At 42.7% G+C, this 24,829-nt stretch overlaps 1 protein-coding gene across 1 annotated transcript; it reads right to left on the bottom strand.

Moving 5' to 3' along the window:
• Window positions 1–1,290: 1,290 nt before the first annotated feature.
• Window positions 1,291–24,721, bottom strand: CCP110 (centriolar coiled-coil protein 110). Its single transcript, XM_070955233.1, has 15 exons — window positions 24,687–24,721; window positions 22,467–22,622; window positions 21,357–21,485; window positions 17,040–18,639; window positions 15,733–15,860; window positions 14,806–14,986; window positions 12,871–12,977; window positions 12,069–12,185; window positions 10,552–10,653; window positions 10,004–10,120; window positions 9,063–9,142; window positions 8,214–8,276; window positions 6,906–6,965; window positions 6,723–6,805; window positions 1,291–3,861 (listed from the first exon to the last, which is right to left on the bottom strand). The coding sequence occupies exons 2-15, from the start codon at window positions 22,605–22,607 to the stop codon at window positions 3,809–3,811; spliced, it is 2,961 nt and encodes a 986-aa protein (XP_070811334.1). The 5' UTR covers window positions 22,608–22,622; window positions 24,687–24,721; the 3' UTR covers window positions 1,291–3,808.
• Between the last annotated feature and the right edge of the window lie 108 nt (window positions 24,722–24,829).

Raw genomic sequence — 24,829 nt, 5'->3', positions numbered from 1 at the left:
CGCCCGACGCCGGAACGGCCACGTTGGAGAAGGGCGCTTGCCCGGTTGCCTTGGCCAGCGAGGGGGCGGGGCGAGGCGAAGGGGCGGGGCGAAAGGCTCTGCTTGGAACTTAGTTAAGTAGGCGAAGGAAAGGAGTTTTGAGCATAATAATAAGCGATACTTATATGTTGATCTTGGTTTATGCTGGTTTGGCCAAGCTTATGTTGGTTTCTCTGCAGGGACTCAACTTTTAAACTTTTAAACTTTTTTTTTTTTCTCAACCTTGGCAGCTTTTCAGCTGTGTGGACTCCAACACCCAGAATTCCCTGGCTGGGAAATTTCCCCAGGTTGGCTAGGAGGGAATTCTGGGAGTTGGAGTCCACACAGCTGAAAAGCTGCCAAAATTAAGAAAGGCTGCTTTAAGAAGGTTCCTACTAATTAAAGCATGTGGGGCTCGGTGGCACAGTGGCTAAGACGCCGAGCTTGTCCATCGAAAGGGTCGGCACTTCAGCGGTTCGAATCCCTAGTGCCGCTTAACGGGGTGAGCTCCGTTCCTTGTCCCAGCTTCTGCCAACCTAGCAGTTCGAAAGCACGTAAAAAATGCAAGTAGAAAAAGAGGGACCACCTTTGGTGGGAAGGTAACAGCGTTCCGTGCACCTTTGGCGTTGAGTCATGCCGGCCACATGACCACGGAGACGTCTTCGGACAGCTCTTCGGCTTTGAAATGGAGATGAGCACCGCCTCCTAGAGTCGGGAACGACTAGCACATATGTGCGAGCAGAACCTTTACCTTTACCTTCACTAACTAAAGCATGACATTGCAATGCAAATTTGGCTGAAGGTGGCTTGTCCAACAAACCAGAGTTTGAGGTGAAACACAGCTTATAGTCAACCAGTTGTGACTGGGTGCAATGTTGGAATTGATTCTTAGAATTGTTAGGATCCTTTGTGTCCTCTCCCCCGCCCCCCTTTCCAGGGTCTTTTTTTCCCTCTGGGATCCTTGCTGCTTGGCTGGGGCTGATGGAACTAGTAGGGCAGTCCCAAAAGCGTTTTGACTCCAGAAACAAAAGGTTTTGCTAGCCGAAGAAAATAAGTAAGCAGAAAGCACAGAGCAATCCATTTAAAGTGTTTGATTTTTTTTTTAAATGTTCCCTGACTGATCACTGTCTCACAGCTAGATGTGAAGGTGTGATAGTTAAAAAAGTGAAGTCTGCATGGTTTAATCATCCCAAAATTATCCTTAGCATCACAGAAAGGGGTTGAGGAAGAAAGCATATATGCACGCACACAAATACTGAGGTTTTTTTTTTTTAAAAAAAAAGTTTAATTGTGTAATATACTTAAAAGAGATTTTTAAAAAAGGATAGGTGAAAACCAATATACAAAAATAAGGCTTATAATAGCATGGCATTCCACTCAAAAAAAAGAGCAAACAAATATTGAGAATAAATAAATATGAAACATTAAGTTACAAAAGGCATCCTGGCACTTATAAATAGAAGGCCATACGCTGTTAATTTATAAATAAAAAGTTTTGTGCTAAAATATCAAAAGGTCCATTTGAATTACAGAACTTGTACTTCAAAACAAGTTCTATTTACATGCAGCCTATGTCTAACTCCACAGCACACAATTGGATTACTTTTAGCATCGACACAACATGTAAACTGTAGCTTAACATACAAGGTAACAACCACAATTTTTAAGTCAGCTTGTGAATCTTCAGTTCAGGTTTTTTGAACCTCAGGCAAGAGCATTGAAAATAGTTTTAAAACCAGAATGCAGTGAATTATTTCCGTGACAAGCGTTTGAATTATGTGCCTCAAATTAGCCAAGGGCAATCCTTAAAACCATGATTGGTTACATCACAATTTGTGGCTTGTCCATTTTTACCGTGAAAGCAGAGCCAACCTCTGTAGCTCATTCACTCCTATTTCAGACTTCCCTTCAGAGAAGCATATAAAACAAGCAAAGAAACAGATTTTTTAAAAAGCTAGAAATACAAAGCATTTGTGCAAAGTTCAAACCGGATGCTTGTTTGACCAAATGCTTGTAATCAAGTTGGGGTTAGTCAAGATGAGAAATCCAGGGCTGGGGCTGGGTGTTGCTTAAAAGTTTATATTGTTGATTTGTTTATCCATTTGTATGGGACTTTTGTCTACAATAAACCAGGATAAGACAGTAAGCTTGGTTTATCATTCTATCAATAATCCTTGACTTTTTTTTAAAATTGGCATCAAGACAGCCCCAGTCCCAAATGTGATTTAAAAACACTGCATGATGTAATAAAAGCATTAGAAGATACACGTAAGTTTATAAGCATCCGAGTATAAATAACTGTACCCATGTATAAAGTTAACCCCATTAATTTTTCAATTCGTGGGAATGATTTCAGCCACATCTGAAACCTCTACCAATGGCAAAATATTAATACCACCTGAACATGTAAAATTAACATTAGACATTAACTGTGACTAAAGATGCTACTGGGATAAAGCCACTACTAAGCTAAAAGGAGCGCACCAATTTATTTCCCAACATGGTCTTGTTTCAATCTTTCAAAACCACACTAAAATCCACTCTGCTTTTCCTGCCTCTCCAAAACAATATTTACATAAATACAATTTGTATTCAGAAATGCTTTTGTTCATCTAGCTTTTCTGTGAAATTAAGATGGTGGTTAATCTCATGTTATATGTTGACAGGGACAAGATGGACAATGTTAGTCCTTTTTTCAGCAAACTGGGCTGGCTTAACATATTTTTTAACATATTTTTAAATTTTTAATTGGTTTGTTATCTTAAATTGGGGCCAAATTAATATATATCCTTTTAATTGTTTTTAATGTTTGTATTGTATGTTTTTATCTGGCTGTACACCGCCCTGAGTCCCTTAGGAGAAGGTGCGGTATATAAATTCGAAATAAAATAAAAATAAAATAAATTTACCATTAGTCCAATGTTAATTAAGTAACCTTGGACTAGTATAAGTTGCACAATGTTAGTCCAACTTATTATTAGCACTGGTCGTTCATTATTCAAATGTTGTTTATAAAAAACACTACCAGATATCTGGATTTAAAAAGAGAAGTGAGGCAAATGTTTAGCAAAATAACCTTCCCTGCCCACCTAATAGTTGTTATCATTTTTTAAAGAGGATGTTTCTAGTTCGCTTACTACAAAAATCAAGTCTGACAGCATCTTATAAACAAGATCTCATAGCATGCTCAGAAACAAGACCACAGCCAGAAAAAAGGAGGTGGGTGAATACAATATTTATACCCTCTGATTAATAGCATCATGGATGAAAGCTTAAAGAAACATATATGTTCAACATCATGACCCTCCTGATTTCCAAGAGAACTGAAGTGGCCAAGAGAAGCTTTGTGTAACCCAAAAGTGCAATCATCTTTGGAAACGATCCAGAGAGCTGAGACCAAAAATTTCCTTTTCAGAAGTGCTTTGAACTATCCCCAAAGCATGACAGAGAGAAGCAGGAACGCTGGACATCTAAAGCAATCACGCTTCCGGGGTTATTTATTGCACAATTGAAAAACGCAACCTTGGTTCAAAAGGTTGCTTGAAAATATCTACTTGAGGGAGTAAGCAAAGCACAAAAACCCCAGAACTCAAATGGAAGGCTGGCCTTCATATTCACATTCATATTTCCTTCGCCTTCCTTCGTTCACATTTCCGTTCCAGAGTCTGCTAAGTCTCTTTTAACAGGACCATGCACAGATCTCTCCTCGACCCGCATTCCTTGAAGGAACATCTGGAGAACATTGAAGGACAATGCTAAACCACTTCCTAGCCGAGGGAATGCTGCCTTCTTAGGTTGTCGCAACATTTGGCTTCTTTCTTGGGATTCTTCCGGCAGATACTCCTGAAAGCAAAAATCAGAAATAACCCGGTCTTGTTTATTAAAAGGTTATGAGCTTAAAAATGCCAACCATTTGTCCCAAGCAAGCAGTTTTAAAAGCAGACGCAAATGGAACTTTTGTTCTGAAGGGCAGTTTAGTAGAGGAACAACCATAAAGTTTTCAAACTGTGTACAGAAATAAATAAATTAGGGTTGTCCACGATAGCGATGAGAAGAAGCAGCGACAAATAGCTTAAGCAGGTTTGGGAGGTTTAAATTCCTGAACTTCTAAGAAATTTAGCAGACCTATGTTAAAATCCTATCTGTAATCCATGGGTTTATACAGCAGATATACCTGACAGATTTTAAATTATTTTGTCAGAATGCTTCATGTTGGGAGAAAAAAAAAATCATTGTGACCATTCTAGACAAACTGTGTTGGAGGTACAAGAAAGCTGTAGAAAAGGTAATGAGTAAAACCACTGCAAAGTAGGTAGGTTGGTGGATTGGTTTTTAAACAGCTTGGACCAGTAGTGAAATCTAATTTTTTTTACTACTGGTTATGTGGGCATGGCTTGGTGGGCACGGCAGGGGAAGGATACTGCAAAATCTTCATTCCCACCCCACTCCTGGGGAAAGGATACTGCAAAATCTCCATTCCCACCCCACTCTGGGGCCAGCCAGAGGTGGTATTTGCCGGTTCTCTGAACTACTCAAAATTTCCGCTACCAGTTCTCCAGAACCTGCTGGATTTCACCCCTGGCTTGGATTCATATTGATTTAATTGATATTGTAGTTAGGTCATGGCTTATTAAATAAACCACAATTGGTCAAGTTCATCCAACACACTAAAACCACACACACACACACACACACACACACAATGCTTTTCAACCCATGATGGCCCATTCACACTCTGCCAAAATCAACCACCATTTTGGTTTAACACAATGGGCAAAGTCAGGCATGATGAGTATCTCCAGAGCTACTATGAGGTGTGTGGGAATTCACAGGAGATATCTGGAACCCTCATCATGCAGAAGGACTAGGAAGAGACAGACTTTGCTGGACAGACAGACAGACAGACACCGCTGGAACTTCCTCCACTCTACAGACGCTGAACTGTGCAGTTTGTAGATTTGGGGGCCCAGAACTGGCTCTCTTTATAAGTGCCTCTACCTCTGTGATATTTCATAGAATGTTTTCAATATGATCTTACTCAGATAATATTGGGTGGGCTTCAAAAATGTTACCAAGGGGTTCTCTTCCAGGTTGCTGGTGGACGTGGCCATGGTGGGCCTGGCCTAGTCAGCCTCCTACACCATAGCTTGCGGGGGAGGGGCATTTTTGCCCTCCCCAGGCTCCAGAGGCTTTCCTCGAACCTCCGGGAGGGGGTGAAAACGGCCTCCCCAGGCTCTGGAGGCCCTCTGGAGGCCAGAAACAGGCCCATTTACGGCCTTCCCGAACTTCCAGTAGGCCCGTTTTTCGCCCTCCCCGAGCATCCGTGTGCGCCCTGCACTTACCTGCATCCAAAATGGGCCGCGTGGGGACTCCGGGGAGGGGAGGGGTGAGCGGGGCCAGCCAGGAGTGGGATTTGAGGGTTCTCCGAACTGCACAGAATCTTAGCTCAAGGTTCTCCTGAACCCCTGCGAACCCACAGCAGCCCCACCCCTGGTCTTACTCCTGGAGATCATGAGAGTATCCAACGGGGAGGAGATCTTTTCAAGGAGAAAGTCTGGCTCTAATTATGGAATTTGTTTCCTTGGGGAAATGGCACATGGAGCTAGCTGGTAATCATTATGGTCTAAGAATTTCCCTGAGGTACGAGGTGAGGATCATGGGCAGGTTGAAGTGGTCATCTAAGGACGGTAACTCATATATCTTACAATTTTCGTTCAACATCAGGCTAAGGAGAATAAGCAAGCAAGGCTATCGTGAGAAACAGATGCAGGTAGTCCTCGAATTATGACCACAATCGAGCCGAAATTCTTCATTGGTAAGCAACCGTTGCTCGGTGAGTTTTGCCCCATTCTACGAACTTTCTTGCCGCAGTTCTTAAGCGAATCACTGCAGTTGTTAAGTTAGTCACACGGTTGTTAAGTGAGTCTGGTTTCCCCCATTGACTTTGCTTGTCAGGAAGTCACAAAAGGGGATCATGTGATCCCGAGGACACTGAAACCATCGTAAATTGAGTCCGTTGCCGAACGTCTGAATTTTGATCACGTGACCATGGGGGATTGGCAATGGTCATAAGTGTGGAAAAATTGGTCATAAGTCATTTTTTTCAGTGTCGTTGTAACCTCGAACGGTCACTAAACAAACGGTTGTAAGTCGAGGACTACCTGCGAACCCTTTCTGCCTTTTTTTCCCTAAATGAATGTTAGCTTTCTGAAACCCTCCGTACCTCCTCAAAAAGAAAGGTCCACATGCACAGCACGATTAGTACCCAAGATCTTCTAAGGCCGCCCATTTCCCCTCATCATATGACATACATAGGGTGTATGTATGTGGCACGAACATGCACAATCATGTGAGAAACAGGTTAAGCGTCCCAGCCAGGACGTTTCAGTTAAAACACACAAAAAAACCCAACGTTCAGGCATCGGGTGTTATCCACAAAATGAAACCGCAACTAAAAATAAAAATAAAATAATATGCCATCCGCTCAGTTTCGGAAGGATTAATCATGGTGGAACTGAGTCGCCCCTTCATGCAATCGGTGAACACAACTTTTGCAATGTGTGTGTGGTGAGGGTTAGTGTAGCGCAGTTAGAGCAGAGCCGGTTGCACCGAGAGGAAAGAAATGATCTGCTGCTTAAAGCTTCTTCTAACGGAAAGCATCTTTCTCACGCGAGAGATCCCAGCACCCAGTTTTGTGTACACACCTGAAAGGACCTTGCTAGGCACTCTGTGGTCTGAGGGTTTCTTTCTATTTTGCTCGGCCCCTTTCACTGAGGCCTTAGAGGTTCTGATTGAACATAAAAGGAGGTCATAAGTCACCTGCATCCAAGGTTTAAAAAAAAAAGGTTATTTCCCCAAACACCCGTGTACAAGAAGTTCGGTCTTACCCCTGTCTGGATAGCAGCCGTTGGATGGGAGCGTTTTGACCTTGGTTGGGCTGAAGAACTCTGCAGAAGAAATCACATTTTTTAATTTGGAATCATAAAAGCTGCTTTCTGAGAGGACAGCAGTAGAAAGAGAACAAGGAAAATGACTAGAAAATTCAGGATGGAATGGGGAAAAAAGCAAGGGACAGATAAACAAGACAAAACTGTGGTAAGCGCTCGGGAGTTATTGGAAACTGGGGGCATACAAGTTTTATTACCCTGTTTCCCCAAAAATAAGACATCCCCTGATAATAAGCCCAATCAGGATTTGAGCGCGTGTGCTAAAATAAGGCTCCCCCCGAAAATAAGCCCTCCCTGAAAATATTTAAACGCAGAGCTAGAAATCAGGTAAGACTGCAAGAGGAGCCCCATCTTGCTCCACATGCACCAAAATAATAAAACCTCCCCTAAAATAAGGCCAAGCGCTTATTTCAGGGTTCAAAAAAATATAAGACAGGGTCTTATTTTCAGCGAAACATGGTATCTGTTCACAATATTATGGCGCCACAGCAGCCAGTTCTTTTCAAGAATCTAGGAGGTCGTAAGGTATTGGCGTAGTCTACAGTAGTGGCCAAAATTGTGGAAATCTTTTGGGAAAAGTGTATTTTTGAGTTTGGATGGCTAATAACACCACTTCTTTTTCAGAGTTTCAAGATAATCCTATTCCACTGCCGGAATGGCCTGGGAATAGCCCAGACCTTAACCCAATGGAAAATCTATGGAGCCAACTAAAGAAACTGGTTAGTCAGAAGCAACCCAGCCATTAAACCCAGTTAATAGAAGCCATCGTTCAATCTTGGTTTCACATTATAGGAGCTGCAGAACTAAAAGACTTGGTTTACTCCATGGGAAGACGTTGTAAGGCCGTAATTCGTGCTAAAGGTTACCCAACTAAGTATTAAGTGACATGGTGATAATTTTTGTATATCTCGTTTTTCCTACATGTTTCACTTTTCTTCTTTATACTGTAACTGCTATTCTAATAGCAAATCCTTCATAAAAGTTATTGCATTACATTCTTGATTAAATTATCTTTCCATTGATATATAATTTTATGGTACTACTCCAAAAAAAAAAAAAAAGTGGTATTATTAGCTAATTTTAGAAAATACACATTTCCCAAAAGGTTTCCACAATTTTGGTCACTACTGTATGTGCAGATCCAAGCAATTATTATTATTATGGTTGGTTGCATAGCCAACTTAGTTTAGACTGGTTTTGGATGAGGAGGGTTGGTATTACTACAATACGATTTAAAATGTTACAAACCTGTTTTCAAAGATCTTTTGCTTCCCAATGGTTTTTTTATTTGGGATTCCCATTTCAGCAGCCCTATTGGGGAAAAGGAAGCACGTGAAAATACAGTTTGGGAGAAGACAAGAATATCTTCTTGTTTGTAAGATATTATAAGCAGACATATTGTTCTAGCTGCTTTATTTTTATCCCTTTGTTAGGTAGAAAGCTGTAAACAGAGGTGGGAGGGTGAGCTGCCAAACAGTGTGCAAGCAAGATGTACATAAAGATAAAGGTTCCCCTCGCACATATGTGCTAGTTGTTCCCAACTCTAGGGGGCGGTGCTCATCTCCATTTCAAAGCCAAAGAGCCAGCGCTGTCTGAAGACATCTCCATGGTCACGTGGCCGGCATGACTCAATGCCAAAGGCGCAAGGAATGCTGTTACCTTCCCACCAAAGGTGGTCCCTATTTTTCTACTTGCATTTTTTTTACATGCTTTCAAACTGCTAAGTTGGCAGAAGCTGGGACAAGTCACAGGAGCTCACCCCGTTACGCAGCACTAGGGATTCGAACCGCTGAACTGCCGACCCTTTCGATCGACAAGCTCAGCGTCTTAGCCACTAAGCCACTGCGTTCCAATAGGATATACATACAGCTTGACAAAAGATTCTGAGCATTTTCAGACATGGCTGGCTGGGGAATTCTGGGAGTTGAAGTCCACAGATCTTAAAGTTGCTGAGGTCGGACGCCCCCCGATTTAAAACAAAGATTCCCACTTTTTGACACCAATTGACAAACCTTAAAATAGAACGCACTTTGCCAACACATTTAAAGTATCTCTGTGTGCTGCTTGCATGGGTGTGTTACCGTTTCTGCCACGTACTTTGTATACTTTTTTCTATCCAGAGACTTCTGTGTAGCTGTAGAAAGGGTCACTCTGTCTCTTGGGGACTTGGCTTTATCCTACACACACAAACAATTAGAGAAGTTAGTTTTATTACAAGACAGTTAGTAGGATATTACGATTAATTGATATTGATATTGTTTCCTTATTGCTTATTTGTACCCTATGACTATCATTAAGTGTTGTACCTTATGATTCTTGACGAACGTATCTTTTCTTTAATGTACACTGAAAGCCTATACACCAGACAAATTCCTTGTGTGTCCAATCACACTTGGCCAATAAAAGATTATTCCATTCCATTCCATTCCATTCCATTCCATTCCATTCCATTCCATTCCATTCCATTCTTAACAAAAATAACCTCACCTAAATTAGTTAGAGCAAATTGTAAGCCTGCGTGTTGGTGGCAAACTGTATTTAAAACCCATGTTAAGGCTTTTCAAAGTCACAAAGAAAACAAGAAACAGATGTTACTGCATATAACAAGCACCGTACAGGTAGTTCTCGACTTATAACAGTTCATTTAGTGACCGTTTGAAGTTACAACGGCACTGAAAAAAGTGACGTATGACCGTTTTCCACACTTTAAGACCTCTGCAGCGTCCCCATGGTTCACCCGATCAGAATTCAGACACTTGGCAACTGGTTCATACTTATGACCGTTGCTGTGACCCAAGGTCATCTGATCCCCTTTTGCGACCCTCTAATGAGCAAAATCAATGGGGAAGCAAGATTCACTTAACAACCGTGTTACTAACTTAACAACTGCAGCGATTTACTTAACAATGGTGGCAAGAAAGGTTATAAAAGGAGGCAAAAGTCACTTAACAAAGGTCTCACTTAACAACAGAAATGTTGGGCTCAACTGTGGTCTTAAGTCGAGGACTATCTGTAAGCGATGGGCGGCCGCAACGCACCAGCTGCCGAAGCATTTTCTCTTTGCGGATTTCTCGATCTTGACGTAAGATGCTCATCCTTTCCGACGCTTCCATTTTGAAGAAAATGTCATGAATATCATACAGGGCTGCCTGCAGCTGAAAAAGAAAAAACACCAAACATAAAACTAAAATTCAAATGGAGGGCTTTTTCGGCCCGTTTTCAAGGTTTTTTTTCAGCCCATTTTTGAGGCTTTTTTCGGCCTTTTTGGGGCTTTTTCCGGCCTGTTTTTGAGGCTTTCTTGGGCCCATTTTGAGGTTTTTTTTGGCCTGTTTACAGGGCTTTTTTCACCACATTTTAAGGCTTTTTTTGGCCCATTTTTTTTGGAAAAACGGCTCCTCAAAGCCTCAAAAACGGGCCAAAAAAACCTCGAAAATGAGCCGAAAAAAGCCCCAGAAACAGGCCGAAAAAAGCCTAGAAAAGGGAGACCAAAAACTTTTTTTGTTGTTGTTGTTTTCCTCTTATAAATTTAGGTGTGTCTTATACTCAGGTGCGTCTTACAGTCTGAAAAATACAGTATACACCTTACCTGAGCAACGACTCTTTCTTGGAGATTGGCGTCTTGAGTGGGGAGATTTCCTCTCTTCGACAGAGCTTCGGATTGGAAGTTTTTGATGAACTCCATGGTATCCTACAAAAGGAACACACATATGCACCGTTTGTCGTACAATTCTTCTCACAATGAATCCAGACGCCAAGCCACCGAGGCCAATGGTTGCTCCAAAGAAAGCAGGGAAGTTTCTCCCAAGGGAATATCTGCCAAATAATTCATTTTTTGCAGGGGAAATCGATTAGGGAAAGGAGGGCACAGAAGAGGTTGCTAGGTAGACCTCCAGCACTTTGGTTTCACGGGCAAACACAATCACTGTTGATCGCCTCCTGTCATCCATCTGAAAGTCACTTGGAAGCAGAACTGAAAAGATGAAAAATTGATTTTTGTCAATTCCAGCTTCTGTGGTCACTGGGGCCAGTGGCAGGGAGGATGGTATATAGGTAGTCCTTGCCTATAGTTGGGACTGGAATTTTGTTCCTAAGCAGTGATAGTTGTACACTGAGGTACCCACAGGACTGGACCCAATTTTATAACAGTTTTGATGATGGTTGTTAAGCAAAGCACGGGATAGTAAATTCCATCTGGTTTTCTCAAAGGGTGGGTTTTTTTGCAAGAAACTGGCAAAAATTGCCAGAAACTGGGAAAAAAGATTGCACATCTGAGGCGCAGGACTGTGGAAGGCTGCAACCAGTGGAAAATGTGGTTGCCAAGCCTTCAAAATACAGTCACGTGAGGGGATAGCCAGAAGTGCTTTAGGGACTGTAAAAGCACCCTTTCCGAGACTGTCGTAACTCCAAATCTTTGTTAAATGACCTGTCATAAGTCAAGGGCTATCTGTAGTGAAGGTCTTTTTATTTTTATTTATATTTTTATATATATATATAAAAAAATAATAATAAAAAAAGACCTTCACTACAGATAGCCCTTGATTTATGACAGGTCATTTCACAAAGATTTGGAGTTACGACAGCCTCAGAAAGGGTATATACCGTGTTTCCCCGAAAACAAGACCCTGTCTTATATTTCTTTGAACCCCGAAATAAGTGCTTGGCCTTATTTTTGGGGAGGTCTATTATTTTGGGGTGGGCGGAGCAAGACAGGGATCCTCTTGCCATCTTACCTGATTTCCAGCTCTGTCTCCCTAACCCTAAATAGAGGAAATGGCAGGGACTGGCTGTGCATGTATTTAAATATTTTCGGGGAGGGCTTATTTTTGGGGGAGGGCTTATTTTCAGGGAAACATGTTAGATAAACACAACTTCTTTCAACAGCACGGGAGAGATAGAAAAATAAAAGCAAGAGCTTTGGAGGCAACATTTGGACAGCAGAGATAAGGAACAATCAGCAGCCTCAGCTTTCTGCAGATAATTCAAGTTTCTAAAGGAGCAGGTGTTGCAGAGAAAGGAAAGGGGTGGGGGGGAAGCATGCTGCATTTTAATTATGTATACATGCACATTCACAGCCAGAGCAGCCTATGCAAGATGGTTCCTTACGTGGACCGTTTGCCTCAGATGCTTTAGCTTCTCTGTCTGCAAGAGTCTTCTGGTTAAAAATCCCTTGGCTAGAGCAGAGACCTTGTTGAATTTCCTTTTCATGGCAGGGCTGTACACCTTCAAGAGGAAAGGTAAAATCAGGTAACCACAAAAGTGTTTCCTGCATTAGCTTGTGTTTAACGAACCTAAACAAAGCAGAGTTAATACACTCTGGAGTCTCAATTACTGTATTTTTCAGAGTATAAGAGGCACTTTTTTCTCTCCTAAAAGAGGTTAAAAATTTGGGTGCGTCTTATACTTCGAATGTAACTCCCTGCGGTGCCCAAAATGGCTACCCGGAACAGCTGCTGCCATCTCTTAACCCTTCCGTGCTTTGCCTGCTTTTCTAATTGCTGCTCCCTCCGACAATCAGCTGTGCTTTAGAAGCTGTTTTTCAGCCCCAACCAGCCCCAATCTCAAACCCAGCGAGCGAACTAATGTACTGGGACTAGCCAGATGATACCCAGTAGGCAGAATTTTTTCCCCTCCTATTTTCCTCCCCAAAAACTAAGGTGCGTCTTATACTCCGAAAAATATGGTATCCGTCGGATGCTTTGGTTTTTTTACATGCATTGTCTGAAAATGGAATACCGAATTCCCATGCTAATATTAGCATTCATAAAAAGTATAAATAAAAAAAATGGGATTCCAAATTTCCACACTTAACAAAAGAGCAATGACTAAATAGCGACTTTTGCCAATAAAACATTAAATGTTAATTCCTCTAGAATTTATTTGTCAACCTTGGTCTTTAAATCCCTACCTGAGACCACCTCATTTTACTCCGGCTAATAGACCTGGATGCCACAACTGGTTTTCCACTTGTTGGCTGCTCCCAGAGGTAGAATGGAGCTCCGGCGTTCACAAAACCTATGTTTAAAAAGTTTTAACAGTGGAAGTCATAATTAAGCCAACGAATATCAAAACTAAAAAAAAAACAAAAACTGGTTGGTTATATGCTACAGGTAGTCCTCAACTTACGATCACAATTGAGCCCAAAATTTGTTGAGTGAGACATTTGTTAAATGAGTTTTGCCCCATTTTATGACATTTGTTGCCACATTTGTTAAGTGAATCACTGCAGTTGATAAGTTAGTAACCTGGCTGTTAAGTGAATCCGCCTTCCCCATGGACTTCACTTGTCAGAAGGTTGCAAAAAGTAATCGTGTTTATTTGTTTGTTTGTCAAACATGTACAAGATAACAAGTATAGGTATGAACATAAACAGAAACAAAGGAAGTAAATACAAATAGATGGGGACAGTAAGACTGGGACGGTGGGCACGCTGGTGCGCTTATCCACGCCCCCCTCTACGGACCTCTTAAGAAGGGACTGAGGTCCAGGTATACAATTTGAGGTTGAAACTGTGAGGGTTTGAGGCTGTAACAACGGAATCGGGTAGAGCATTCCAGGCGTTGACCGCTCTGTTGCTGAAATCGTAGTTCCTGCAATCGAGTTTGAAGCGGTTTACCTTGAGTTTGTATCGATTGTTTGCCCGTGTACTATTGTGGCTGAAACTGAAGTTGTTGACAGGGCAAGACATTGTAGCAGACAATTTTGTCTGCTTAAATCGGACCGCAGGCGGTGCAATTCCAGATTGTCCAAGCCCAAAATTTTAAGCCTGGTGGCCTAGGGAATTCTATTGTGAGACATGTCCCCAGGACGCTGCAACGGTCGTAAGTATGAACCTGTTGCCAAGCCTCTGAATTTTGATCAGGTGACCATGGGGATGCTGCAAAGGTTGTAACTCTGAAAAACGATTGTAAGTCACTTTTTTCAGTGCCATTGTAACTTTCAACAGTCACTAAATGAACTGTTGTAACTAGAAGGCTACCTGTCTTCCTCATTCATGCCAGCTGAAATATTTCATGATCATTACTCCGGCTCTCTGGATCATAGAAAGACAGGTTATCTTCAACGTACCACCAAAATTTAGCTCACAATTACAATCATAAGGCGTGACCGTTGTTAAACGGGTCACTTACATGACCGTGCCTGATTTTAGGACCTTTTGGCAGCAGTTGTTAAGTGAATGCGGCAGTCCAAAAGTGAACGGCACTGTCATTAAGGGTACAGTGTGCTAAGCAACTTGTTGTAAACAGAGGATTACCTATACCAGTGATGGCTAACCTTTTTGCCGTCGCGTGCCAAAAGTGGGGGGACCGCGGGAGGGTCGTGTGCATGGGTGCCCACACCCATAATACGCTGCCCCCCCCCGTGCCTGTACGTGTGACCCCTCTCACGTTCCCCCTGCTTTTGGCACGCGATGGCCTGGTGGGGCCTGTAGGCCTGCTTTTTGCCCTCCCCAGGCTCCAGGGGCTTTCTAGGAGCCTGGGGAGGGTGAAAACAGCCTTCCCCGCTCCCCCGGAGGCCCTCTGGAGGCCGGAAATGCCCCATTTCCCGACTTCCTGTGGGCCCAAAAGGCCCAAAAATCAGCTGGCGTCCTGGAGCTGAGCTAGGGCAACGCTCGCCTGCCATAGGTTCGCCATCACGGACCTATACCCTTAAGATTCAGTTCTGTCCTTCAGGAATTATACAGGAAGGAAGCTGAGAGTTTCTATGGCTTTTAACACTTAACCCGAGATAGTCAACCCAGGAAAACACATGAAATGTCAATCAAATACGAAGGACATGTCCATCACTGTTTATTCACCCCGGGCTACCCATTCAAATCAATATGCACCGTTCCTGATTTTACCCTCATTCTCCAAGTTGGTGTTATGTGCAGCCTCAACTCGATTCAGCACCGATTCCAGCAGATTAGTATCGGTGATTTTTCTCCACTCCAGAGCGACGCCGCTGCCGATATTAATGGAAGGGATACCACTTTCCGTTGCGGTTTTTTCCTCTTTTAACCTCCACGCCTGCTCTTCGATCTCCTGGGCCGTTTAAGAAAACAGAGGTGTGTGTGTTACAACCAGCAAATGTCGGAGGACAATATTTTTTGCTAATTAAATCCTGTCTTTTTTTTGAAAGTCTAAAGGGTAGGGGAGCAGAGGCTGAACTCAGTCCGGATTTTTTTTTCATTCTCCCAATCTGGTCATTTGATTTGAAGGATGTCTCCCTAAGATATAATTTCATTTGAATCTTAGGCAATCCAATCCACCCTAGATTAAAACTGTCTGGCCTGGATATTTGAATAGAGTAGAGTAGAGTAGAGTAGAGTAGAGTAGAGTAGAGTAGAGTAGAACAGAACAAACAGAACAGAACAGAACAGAACAGAACAGAACAGAACAGAACAGAATTCTTTATTGGCCAAGTGTGATTGGACACACAAGGAATTTGTCTTGGTGCATATGCTCTCAGTGTACATAAAATAAAAGATACAATATTAGGTGTTTTTTTCCACAACGGAGATAACTGGCCTCCAGCCAAAGCAGTTTTGGCCCTACATTGTGCATGCCAGTTGGGTTGGAATGACCCCTCCCAATGTCCCTCCGCTGGGAATTCTGGGAAATTTGCCCCGCGACAGATCCCAGAGAGCACCAGGTTGGGGAAGACTCATGATGAAATTCTTATCCCGGCTTTTCAATCCCAACCCTTTGTTCACTATCGGAATCCCTGCGCATCCAGGTTTCTGGCAAAGCAGAAAAGGTCCAGGGTCTCTTCCTCTAGGGATTCTCACCTTCTGGAGCCTCTCCTGTTCCCGTTCCTGCTCTGCTATCAACAACGACAACTGCTGGGCATGTTGCTCTTCCAGCTTCTGCCTCAGCTCTGCAAGGGCCCGCATCTTCTGCCTTAATGCTTCCTCTTCTGAAAAGCACCCACACGAGGTTATAGTCAGCTCCTGTGAAATCCTGGAGTCCTTACACAGCGCATACAAAGAGAGCCGGTTTGGTCCAGTGGTTAAGGCACCAGACTGGAAAGCAGGAGAACGTGAGTTCTAGTCCCGCCTTAGCCATGAAAGCCGGCTTGGGGACTTTGGGCCAATCACCAGGAGACAGTGAGTTCTAGTCCCGCCTTAGCCATGAAAGCCGGCTTGGGGACTTTGGGCCAATCACCAGGAGACAGTGAGTTCTAGTCCCGCCTTAGCCATGAAAGCCAGCTTGGGGACTTTGGGCCAATCACCAGGAGACAGTGAGTTCTAGTCCCGCCTTAGCCATGAAAGCCAGCTTGGGGACTTTGGGCCAATCACCAGGAGACAGTGAGTTCTAGTCCCGCCTTAGCCATGAAAGCCGGCTTGGGGACTTTGGGCCAATCACCAGGAGACAGTGAGTTCTAGTCCCGCCTTAGCCATGAAAGCCGGCTTGGGGACTTTGGGCCAATCACCAGGAGACAGTGAGTTCTAGTCCCGCCTTAGCCATGAAAGCCAGCTTGGGGACTTTGGGCCAATCACCAGGAGATGGTGAATTCTAATCCCACCTTACCCACCTTAGAGCTGGCTTGGGGACTTTGGGCCGATCACCAGGAGACAGTGAGTTCCAGTCCCGTCTTAGGTATGAAAGCCAGCTGAGTGACTTTGGGCCGATCACCAGGAGACGGTGAATTCTAGTCCTGCCTTAGCCGTGAAAGCTGGCTGGGTGACTTTGGGCCGATCACCAGGAGACGGTGAGTTCTAGTCCTGCCTTAGCCGTGAAAGCTGGCTGGGTGACTTTGGGCCGATCACCAGGAGACGGTGAATTCTAGTCCTGCCTTAGCCGTGAAAGCTGGCTGGGTGACTTTGGGCCGATCACCAGGAGACGGTGAGTTCTAGTCCTGCCTTAGCCGTGAAAGCCAGCTAGGTTCTCTAACCTCACTTTTCATAACATGAGGTGGTGTCTACTATCTAGGCAGGTGGCCAAGCGCCTGAATTTTGATCATGTGACTACAGGAATACTGTGATGGTGCAAGTACACATATCATAAGACACCCATTTTTCAGTGCCACTGTAACTTTGTAGTCGCTAAACAAATTATTGTTAAGTCAAAGACTATCCGTGTCTTGTTTCCTTACCTCTGAGGCACCGTGCCGGGGTTTCGTTCTTGGCCTCGAGCCCAGCTCTGCCCGGATACCTCTGATCGTGCGGCCGTCGCCTGTCTGGCGCGTCGGCTTCCGCGGACAAAACCCACGGCGTGTTCTCCTTCTGCACCGCATCCACCTCCAGCTCAAGTCTACGTTTCACCTTTTCCAACCCGTTTTCTAACAGCTGCTCGTTTCTAAAAGTCACTTCTGGGGTATCCGGAGGCGGTTTGCTCTGCAGCTGCATCAGCAAGGGCGACGGGCGCTGTACATCGTAGGATTTGTTGAGTTCCGTGACCACGCTGCCCTTGACTTTGTCTGGCGGGCTCTCTGGGTTCGGGGTCAACAAGGCACCGCTCACATCCCGCAGCTCCTGGGGGCTGAGATTTGCAAGGCGACTGCTTGATGCCGCTCGGTTTTCTAACATCGACTCTCCTTCTACAGTGGGATGGGCCAGGAAGCTTCCGCCTTCTTGCCGATTGGCCGGAAGCGGACGCACTTCGTTGTGTTGGCCCACGACCAGTTCATTGAAGGTATCGGAGGAGCTCTTGTCGTACGCCTGAGTTTTGCGGGGACACGCGGAGACAAGATCGGCAGCGGGGTTTGGCACAGGATCGGAGGCCGCGGGCCTCCCTCCGCCCTCCTGAACGATCAGGTCCGCAGTTCTTCCCTTCGCTTTGGGACTCAACTCGTAGGCGTTCACGGGGTTGGTGATGACGATGTGCCCTACGGAAGAGGGCCTGGGGCGTCTCCGGTGCATCTTGGGGCTCAAGCTTGGCTCCAGACTGGGAAGTTTCGAGTAAGACCCTGTGAAGCTCCGGAGAACGCTGTCCTTCCCGAAAAGGGAGCCCTGTTTGAAGTCTTCATCCGAATCCGAGTCCAAAACGGGAGGCGTTCCAGACCTCATCGGGATATCGACTTTAGAAAAACTGGGGGAGGTCACTCCGCTGGCATGATTTTTAGAGATTGAGGAAGGTTGAGGAGCGCCGGGCTTGATAAGGCCGGACTTCTCCGGGGTTGGAACGGGAGTATTCCTGCCCGTCAATTTCCCCCTCTCTTTCCCCAATTCATTTGTTTTCACTGCACTATTTTCTTTATCCGGGTGGCTTCCGCTACTGTTTCTCTTGGAACTGCTTCGCAGGCTACGTCGTGTTTGTTCTCTCTGAATGTACTCCCTGGATTTTTTTAAGAGGTTCTGAAGGCTCATGACGTATGGGTCGGGACCTTCCCCAGCACCTAGCCCGGGATCAGTGGAATCTTTCTTGGCAATCTCGTTTGAAGGAGGCATGCTTGGAAGACTGGGAAATGGATCTTCTGAGCCAATTCTCTTTTCTAAAGGATTACTGGACGTTTCTGTGGGATTAGGAGGGGTAAATTGTTCCGTTCCTTCAAAAGGGGTCCCGTCTGCTGCACCATCCATTGGCTTAACATCTGGGGTCTCTTTAGGTTCTAGATGTTCACCGAAAGCAGTAAAATTTGGCAAAACGCTGGGTGGTTCTGTTGCAGAGCTGTTCAATACTTCTGATTCTAAATCCAAATGAATATTCTCTTTCTCGGACTGATCTAAATCGCTTTGGCTAGACATCTTTTTCATCTGTCGGGAGTTTTTTTTTAAAAAAAAAAAAGATTTAAAGTAGTGGGTTTAAAAATTAGTAGGCTGTTCTAAAAGAGGTCCAAAAGAAATTGCAAAAGGCATACTGGATAGGATCCAAATAATTGAGATGGTCAAATTATTTACCCACTCAAGCCTTTACTCGTTCCATCCCATTCCAACAAACCTTTTGGGTTTTTAATTGCCTTTTAAGATTGATTTTATTGTACAGCGTTCAGAATCTTTACAGAGCTGGGTGGACTAATAAATGTATCTAATGCACAGCAAATAACTTCTAGAACTAAAAGAAAAATCAAACCCAGTTTTGACAGAGAGATCAAAGGGGGGAAAAAAATCAATGTGATTACAAACAGGATTTTAACCATTCCTGAAATAGAGATCAACTGATCATTTGGCAGATGTAGCAACCCAAACCTAATCTTATAGTTTTAATTTTTATTCATCAGATTTTTATCCCATCTTTATTACTTTATAAGTAATTCAAGGTGGTGATGCTCCTTCCTCCTTCTATTTCCTTCACAACAACCCTGTAAGGTGGGTTGGGATGAGAAAAAATGACTGTCCCAAGGTTACTGAGCAAGATTTTATGCTTACGGCAGAACTAGAATTCACAATCTCTTGCTTTTCAGGACAGCACCTTAACCGCTAGACCAAACTGGCTCTCAGTTTGATCTGTCACAATTTTTAAAAGTTTTTTTTTTTCCTAAGTACAAAGAGCATCAAGTTAATCAGCCAACTGCTCTTTAATTCTGTTGCGGGCAACTCTTAAACAAGGCAATTAATTGCCTGCAAGCTACAGCATGGTTAAAAATACACACTGTGTAGAAAAATATGTAAGTGGTTATTATTGTATTCTCAGCGCACTCTTGCCACATCTTCAGAATCCCAGGCTGGGTAATGGTTGCCAAGTGTGCACTAGTAAACACAAGCAAGAAATTGAATAGTGCATGTTTGCCCTCTGTTATCACTCCAGCCAAACAAGCTGAGCTAACAAGTCAGCGCCTTTAAAGCAACAAAGCTGCATTGTTGGCTGAAATACCCTTGCATTGTGCCCATCAAGTACCAGGACAATCTCATTCACCACTCCGATCTCTTTAATTCAAATAGTAACGGTGTCAACACCCTAATGGGCTCTAGAAAGAAAATACACAGAAGTTATGAGAGGGAGGGGCAGACCCCTGTGCCTATTTACATTGGTTCGTTACACCAAACACAATAAAGAGGAAATGTCAACACTTTAAAAAACTACTAGATTTGTTTCAGATCAAAAGTCTGAGAGCCTTGGTAGTACAGTGGTCTAAAGCACCCTGTTATTAAGACCAGCTGCCTGCAATTACTGCAGGTTCGAATCTCGCCAGGTTCAAGGTTGACCCAGCCTTCCATCCTTTCTAAGGTAGGTAAATTGAGGACCCAGTTGTGGGGGCAATAAGCTGACTTTGTATAAATATACAAAAAGGATGAAGGCTATTGCTTAGCGCATTGTAAGATGCACTGAGTCTCTGGAGAAGGGCGGCATATAAATTAAATTTAAAAAAAAAAAAAGTGCCCAAATTCTGCATTTAGCAGAAGTAACCTGGGATTACCTAAAGGTGCGCTCCAATAAATCTGCTAGGGATGTTTAAGTGTTTCCAAATTCTTCATCACATTTAAGATAGATGAAAGAATGAATCACAGCCCATACATACACGTGTAAACACACACTCAAACTAGCACTGATGATGTTACCTAGTTGGGTAATGAAACGTCTGCCAGCTCAGAGAGAGACAAGGACCCCTCATTTCAACCCTGAACTACAAATATTCTCCTTTATTGGTAACACACACAAACATGTGGTACACGTGGTAACACGTATATACACATATGTGTGCGTGTGTGTGTATATATATCTTATCATATGCAGGTCTTTGGTTATTCGGGTTTTCTCCCGCGTAAAATTGGAGGTGTCTTGGCGATGTTTCGACGAAGTCTCATTCGTCATCTTCAGGCTGGTGTTTTCAGCTTCGTGCTTCTAGGAGCAAAACCAGAAAACACCAGCCTGAAGATGACAAATGAGACTTCGTCGAAACATCGCCAAGACACCTCCAATTTTACGCGGGAGAAAACCCGAATAACCAAAGACCTACATACAAACACCCGCGAAAACTCAGAAAACAAATATCTTATCATATATATCAATGTATATATCTTAAATGTCAAATTTTAATTACATCTTAGGGACATTAGATACAGTACATCCATTGAACCAAAGCTGACATTTTATTCATTCATTCTTCACCTCCCCCCTGCATTTATATTCCGCTTTTTATCTGGGAGCTTCTCCCAATGTTATCCCGCCAAAACAAAATCCCTACAAAAACAACCCTGGGAAGAATAACGGCCTGAAAAGACACCTAATATACTTTGTAGCTGAGAGGGAACTTCAACATATCCAAATCAAGTACCTTGTTTCGGTCTGGGATACCCTCAGCAGTCAGTATAATCAGCCTATCCTTGACTGTGCTTAGTTAGAACGCCTTGCCCAATTGCCATCCTGAAATCTTACTTTAATCTCAACAGGTTTATTTAATGCAATTTAATTATGTTATTTAATACAAAACAGAGATTATGCTCCTGGAGAGCAAAAGAACACCTATTCCCTTCCAAATTCGTGGCAGATAAGATAGCTTCCCCCGTCATAAAAATACGTGTTTCAAACTCACCTGTACATTGGCTACTATTTCCTCAACTCGGGTCAGCAAAAGCCTCTGTTTCGAATTCTGTCGCCAGCGTTCTAGATCCAGAGCTTTCTGTCTGTCTTGCTGTAGTTCTTTCTTCTTCTCCAGAGTCAGCTGGGGGCAAGGGAGACAAATTATTATTGCCATCTATTAGTCACGGGCTCATATCGGCGGAGATTCACAAAATAACTGAAGAAACTTCTTGGATGAGGAGCAAAATGTTTTCAAAGAAAACAAAAAAAAAATATCAAGAAAGTCAGTTGATTTTTTTTGGGGGGGAAAGCATCTTTGGGACAATCGTGAGCTCATACTTTTATTAAATTTCATTGCTTTAGGGTAAAAAAAGAGGGTTTTCTTTTACTGATTTACAGTCAGTGCCCCCAGAAACTTCTGACCAGTACTTCGAGGGGGACGGAGAGAATGTTACAAGTGAATGAGATTTTAAAGCTTCAGGAAAAAGATCCACATGCACAAGTGAAGACACAAGCATTGACACAAGTCTTCTCAATGCAATTCAGATTTTGAGAATTTGGAATGAAAAGACACTAAGTAAAAAGTAAACAATTTGGGCCCAGCCCTCACAAAATGCAAGAAACGGGCATATGAGCTCTGGTAAAGGACCATTAAAGATTTATCCAGTGGACATCCTTAACAATTCTTAAATTTTTTAATGGAAGAGGGGAAAAACATTCTTAAAGATCCATCTCATCCTGGGCACCCTTTTTTTTTTTTAACTATTACCATCTGGCAGACGGTACAGGATATAAAAACAAGGACAAATAGGCTGAAAAACAGCTTCTATCCCAGGGCAATAACCATATTGAATTCTACGGTATAGTGCAATATCGGGTTTTCAATTTCAATTATATAGAATGTAAAGGTTGTATGTTTGTTTTTATTTTTACAGTTATAATGTATACTGAAGACGGCATTTAATTTCATTGTACCATCTGCAATGACAATAAAGTAAACTATAAACTATAAAAAACTATTTGCTCTAAAAATAAGAAAAAAACAAGGCAGAGGATTCACATAGCAATATAATTCAACTTTAGTAATCATCTTTTTACCATGGACATGATTAAGCGAACTTACCAGGGGAGAAAGCACGGGGACACCATTAAATCGAATAACAGATACATTTCTGCGCTGAACAACGGGAGACATTCCATTCTCCATAAACTCTCCTTGAATCCTAGCCAGGTGCTTCTTGCAAAATTTCTCATATTCCTCCATCGTAATGCAGTTGGGCTGCAGAATGACATAGAGAGAGAGAGGGAAAAAAATAAACCCTCTTTTGCAAATAACAACTCAGCATATATACAACAATAGCTGTCACTCTACCTACAATTCCCTGGTTAATCTGTCTCTGTTGTTGTTATTACTTGGCCTGGAAAATTGCACTGCCAACTAAAGGAACTGTGCAACAGAGCTCTAAAAATTATTACGGAAATCAAGACAAAAAACAACACCTCGGCAACTGAAATCAAAAGACAGCAATTATTATATTTGTACCAAACAAAACTACACAACTCACAACTCTTCCAGGCAGCCACGGAGTTTAAATCTGACCTTACAGAACATGTTTCTGATTTTAAAATGGGTTCTAATACGATTACTTATTAAAAAGACAAAACTTAAAAATAAACGTGCTGTCATCCAAGATGATGGCACTGTTCCCTGTTATACAATAAGTACAAAATTTAGGTTCCCTGACACCTGTCTTATCCCCAGTTGTCCCATACCCACCACTTTCATTCCTAAATTTGAATCTAGTCTCTCCACATCGATCTTTAAAAATCCGGGACCGGATGCAATCTCTTCCTCTCAGGAAGCTTCCCAGTTGATCCTTATTATTAAAGATTTTGGTTCTAATTGTTACTAATGTCTCTGGCTGTGAAGCCAGGCATTCATCCCAAGCATAAACCCTTTCTGATAAACATAAACCCAGATGTATATATATGCACACTCCACATCTACAGCATCTTTAAATCAGGGCTGGAGGTTCCAGAATAGCTTGGATGAAGATGGCAGGGGCAGGGTGAGGATAAGCTAAATAAACAGGGTCCTCCCAGTTTCAAGCATCTGTTTGAGAGGCGAGGGGATCATTTCAACCAAAGCCAAATAAAGCTTAAGTAAAAAGAAAGGTAAAATTTAAGTACAGTTTAGGATTAGCTTAAAAATACAGCTCAAAACGAAGGACAGCTTTGCACGGATCGAAGCTTAAAAATGACAGGTTCATATCAACTGAAGCTAAAAAATAAAAATAAAAATAAAGGACAGCTTCTCGTTGATCAAAGCTAAAAATTAAGGACCTAAAAACCAAAGCTGAAAATACGATGACACTGATCGAAGCTTGACATTAAGGGACAGCTTCCCTGCACATGAACCCAAACTGAAAATGAAGGATATGGGGGTTTTTTTCCACATGAACCAAAGCTGAGAAGGAAGGAGGGCTTCCCAAAAAACAAAAGCTTAACATGTAAGGCAAGCTTCGCATTTTAAAGCGCAGCTCAATATGAAGGATGGCTGGACACGAACCAAAGCTGTAAAATTCAATGCTGCTGATTGACATTCAGTGGCAGCCCCATATTAAGTACAGCCTCCCATGAAGCAAGCAATTAAATAAATAATTAAATCAGTTAATAAATTATGTATATTAACCCAAGCTTAAAAATATTATTATATATGGTTTTCGCGGGTGTTTGTATGTAGGTCTTTGGTTATTCGGGTCTTCTCCCACGTAAAATTGGAAGTGTCTTGGCGACGTTTCGACGAAGTCTCATTTGTCATGTTCAGGCTGGTGTTCTCGGCTTCGTGCTTCCAGGAGCAATGTTTGACATTGCTCTTGGAAGCACGAAGCCGAGAACACTAGCCTGAAGATGACGAATGAGACTTCGTCGAAACGTCGCCAAGACACTTCCAATTTTACGTGGGAGAAGACCCGAATAACCAAAGACCTACATACATATATATATATATATATATATATATATATATATATATATATATATATATATATAATATTAATATATATGTTATTAAATACAGCCCCAACATTAAGAGTTTAACCTTAATAAATTATGTATATTAACCCAAGCTTAAAATTATATTATATATTATATATATATTTGTTTTCTGACATATATATATATATGTATATATATATATATTAACATATATATGTACATATACATATACATATACATATATATATATATATATTAACATATATATATGTTAATATTAAATGCAGCCCCAACATTAAGAGAAGCTTAACCTTATATGCAGTTTAAATGATTCCCACCCACTTACTCTATTCAGACCAGGCCCCCGACAATGCCGCCCAACGCAGGCCCGCACCGCAGCCCCCCGCGGCTCCCCCACCACCCCCGAGGCTTTCCCGTCCGAGGCGCTTCCAACGAGCGGGAACTGCGCGCCTCCGCCGCTCCTGCCCA

Source organism: Pituophis catenifer, unplaced genomic scaffold (assembly GCF_029215685.1).
Source record: "Pituophis catenifer annectens isolate HBS135680 unplaced genomic scaffold, rPitCat1.0.hap2 SCAF_16, whole genome shotgun sequence".
NCBI lineage: Eukaryota > Metazoa > Chordata > Lepidosauria > Squamata > Colubridae > Pituophis > Pituophis catenifer.
Note: the sequence above shows the minus strand (reverse complement) of the source record. Positions and strands in the feature narration are given on the sequence as shown.

Coding starts and splice junctions, on each gene's coding strand:
- CCP110 (XM_070955233.1), bottom strand. CDS start 22,607: ATGGAGGAATATGAGAAATTTTGCAAGAAGCACCTGGCTAGGATTCAA. Junction 18,640..21,356: donor AAATAGTAGCCAATGTACAG/GTGAGTTTGAAA, acceptor AACTCCCGACAG/ATGAAAAAGATGTCTAGCCA. Junction 6,966..8,213: donor CAAAAGATCTTTGAAAACAG/GTTTGTAACATT, acceptor TTTCTTCTGCAG/AGTTCTTCAGCCCAACCAAG.